The sequence below is a fragment of the Moschus berezovskii genome, chromosome 2, assembly GCF_049115385.1.
Source record: "Moschus berezovskii isolate FMDL1 chromosome 2, NW_MosBer_1.0, whole genome shotgun sequence".
Classification (NCBI taxonomy): Eukaryota; Metazoa; Chordata; class Mammalia; order Artiodactyla; family Moschidae; genus Moschus; species Moschus berezovskii.
The window spans coordinates 4166402-4169538 of NC_142461.1; the positions used below are offsets into that span (position 1 = coordinate 4166402).

Consider the following 3137-nt stretch of genomic DNA (forward strand, 5'->3'; position numbering starts at 1 on the left):
AACACCATATGCGATGTGGCACTGCTCAGCAAATTTGATCAGGACTGTCTATTTACTCTGGTCTGCAATGATAACATGAACTGAAGTATCCCCAAATCTAACTTTACTTTGTGCTTTATAAACAACTGCTGCTTGGTTCTTCCTTCTGCATCTTTTAAAAATGAACACTTTTAACATAACTCAACTTTGGTCCCAATAAGCATCTGAAATTTAGCTTTTCTTTCAAGAATCCTGAGTGAAAGGACAATGTCAGTCACGTCACCTCCAGACCAGCTTTGAAATTATCAGTGGTGCTAAAGATGAAGGTATTATCTATAACTTAAACTCTGAAATACAACTCCATCTTTCTCTGGCATGAACCTAAGTGCTTTACCACATTTCCTACAAACCAATGAAAGAGACCCTGTGGTATTATTTCTGAAACACAGAACAACCCCATTTCTGCCCTGCTGTTTATTTTTGCAGACCACACACAAAGTTGAATATAAAGAGATTCAATCACTACATCGTACAAATGCAGGCACAAAATTAAGTGGACGCCACAAAGGGTGTGTCTGAAAACACTGAATTGACTGAATCTGAGTCGGATTTCACCCTCGTGGACTTTAAGATGCCCTCAGCTATGACCGTTTCACTGGGAAAGAGCCTGACTTTCCCATTCTGCCCTGTTGCAGTATCCTTCAGGGGTTCCAAAAACACTACTCTTTTCCCAGCCCCTGCCTTCCGTTCATCAGTGGGGGCATCGCTATCAGGGCCAGGAGTGAGAATAGATGCATGGACATTGCTTTGGTTTAGCATATTTTTTCGTCTCTTGGGTTTACACTTGCAGGGACACGGTGTCAGATAGAGGTACAGAAGTACCAGAACAATGCTGGCCACGCAGGCTGCAAGAGTGGTAAAAGCTGTGTTAAATGCCTCGTGCGCATGGGATTTGTTTATGGTGAAATTGCTCACATTTATTGTGACATCCACAGTTTCATTTAACAGACGTTGCCGATTCATTGCAACACAGGAATACACTCCAGCATCCTCAAAACGAGGACTTTCTATAACCAGGCTTCCATTGGGAAACACATGGAAGTTTTCCATCTCTTTATCGGGCTCCAGCACTCTGTTATCTGGACCGACCCACATGAAATCGGTATTTGCCCTACCAGTCTTGCCATCACAGTGGACCATCAGCCTTTCCCCGACCTGAGCTTCGTGAATAAAGCCAAGGGCACGGAAGGAACCATTGATGATACTGTCAGAGCAGTTCAGGAAGCTATCCTGGAGCAGAAGCACCTGATGGAAGTGCCTAGTGTCAGACCATAGGCGACAGGTATAATCATTCTTAAAATCCATCACTGAGCTGAAGTGCCTGCGGTACCAAAAGATCAACAAGGAGTAAAGGGAACAGTCACAGACAAAGGGATTTCCATGAAGGAAGATACCTCTCAGTTGCTTTCCTGGCACTAAATTTATATGATGCATTGGTAGAGAGGAGATGCGGTTATAAGAAACATCTAGAAACATCAGTTCTGCCAGCTTGAACCTTCCAACATACAAATCCATGGGAAACTGCGTGAGAAAGTTTCCACTTAAGTACAGTTTTTGCAGTTGGGAGAGCCCTCCAAACGCTGAAGGATCCAGATAGGAGATGTGATTGTTGTAAAGCAGGAGCACTTCCAGAACCTTCAGCTCTTGGAACACTGCACTTTTCACGGTCCTCAGCTTGTTGGATGACAAGTCAAGACACTTCAGATTTGGAGTGGTGGAAAAACTGTCCGTGGAAATGCTCGTGATGTTGTTGTGCCGAATAATGAGGGTGTTCAGCTTTACCAACGATACTGGAATCCACTCAGAATCCAGAAGTCCAATTCTGTTGTAACTCAGATCCAGTCTCTTGATCAACCTGAAAAGGTTCCCAGGCACCCTGGACAGATTTTTGTTGGTGCAGCTGACGATGTCAGTGGCACAGATGCAAGCAGTGGGGCACACCCCGGAGGCGCCACGGCTCACAGTCACCGTGATAACCAACAAACACAGCAGTTCCTTGCAGCCCGGTCTGACAACTCCAGGCAGGGTGGGCAGTGCGTGTAAACGTAAAGACATTATGGTCGCCTCTGAGTCTCTTCCAGCAGCCTTTTCCACCAGCTCAGCCTCCCACCTTTGAACAGAGCTGGGACGCCTCACGGGCTCCGGGGATAGGCCGCCGACGTGGTGTCTTCTGCAGGTCTGTGCGTCCGTCTGTCTCTGTCTGTCACTCCGGCATCTTAGGAGTTCCTTTCCCTTTTGCTCCCGGCGGGCGGCAGCCTCTCGCTGGCTCGCAACTTTGGGGAGTTTCAAGCCGCCGCTTAGGCGGCAGCAGCAGCAACCCCGGCCGCAGGAAACGTCTCGACCGGCTCCGGTTGGTGCTCCCGGGCTTTCTTCATTGCTCGGCTGAAGGTACCGCCTGGGCGATCCGGTCGTCGCGTGCCCACGCGCGGGGCGCCCGGCTCCTGGAGCCGGGTCCGAGGGGCGGGAAGCGGATCGGACCCGGCCCCGCCTCTCCGCTCACGGGAGGCAGCAGGGCCCCCTATTCGGCTAATTTGATCAAGTGATATGTTTCTATCTTGCAATGACAAAATATAAGCAGAGTTTTTATTAGCCAATAATTCATTCAGTTACAAGTCACTGAAACTTAACTCAAGCTGAAGACCAGGGTGTACCCGGGAGGAGTCTAGGGTACACATTTAAGGGTACGCATTCTCAGGAGTATACAAGCAAGCCTGCCTTGCTGCAGTCCTGGTCAGACCCAATTCAAACCAGCTTAAGCCAAAATAGAAAATTACAGACTGAATGTTCAAAGCAGAAGAAGCACATGGTGAAGCTGGTCTCTCGGACACACGGATCCAGGGCTCAAACGCACCAGTATTTGCTAATTCTCTCTTTTCCTCCCCTTCCTCTCTCCCCTCTCCCTTCTGCTTTTCTGTGCCTTTTCACTTCAGTCCCTCACCACCATCGGTCTTTCTCCTTTCAGTCAGATCACAGCTGCAAGCAGCATCAGATTAAGGTCTTCATTTTGCAAGAAAAGCTGGGACAGATGAGGCGAAGGGGGGGACCATGAAGGAAAAAAAGTCTCAGGGAAGACTTCCCATTGGCTCTCCTGGGTCACA

The 3137-nt window shown here is 48.4% G+C and overlaps 1 protein-coding gene across 1 annotated transcript; it reads right to left on the reverse strand.

Moving 5' to 3' along the window:
* Positions 1 to 391: 391 nt before the first annotated feature.
* LOC129537872 (amphoterin-induced protein 2) lies at positions 392 to 2551 on the reverse strand. The gene has a single exon (XM_055397710.2). The coding sequence runs from the start codon at positions 2092 to 2094 to the stop codon at positions 529 to 531; it is 1566 nt and encodes a 521-aa protein (XP_055253685.1). The 5' UTR covers positions 2095 to 2551; the 3' UTR covers positions 392 to 528.
* Between the last annotated feature and the right edge of the window lie 586 nt (positions 2552 to 3137).

Bases quoted from the DNA above. Each gene is read 5' to 3' on its own strand.
- LOC129537872 (XM_055397710.2), bottom strand. From the start codon at position 2,094: ATGTCTTTACGTTTACACGCACTGCCCACCCTGCCTGGAGTTGTCAGA.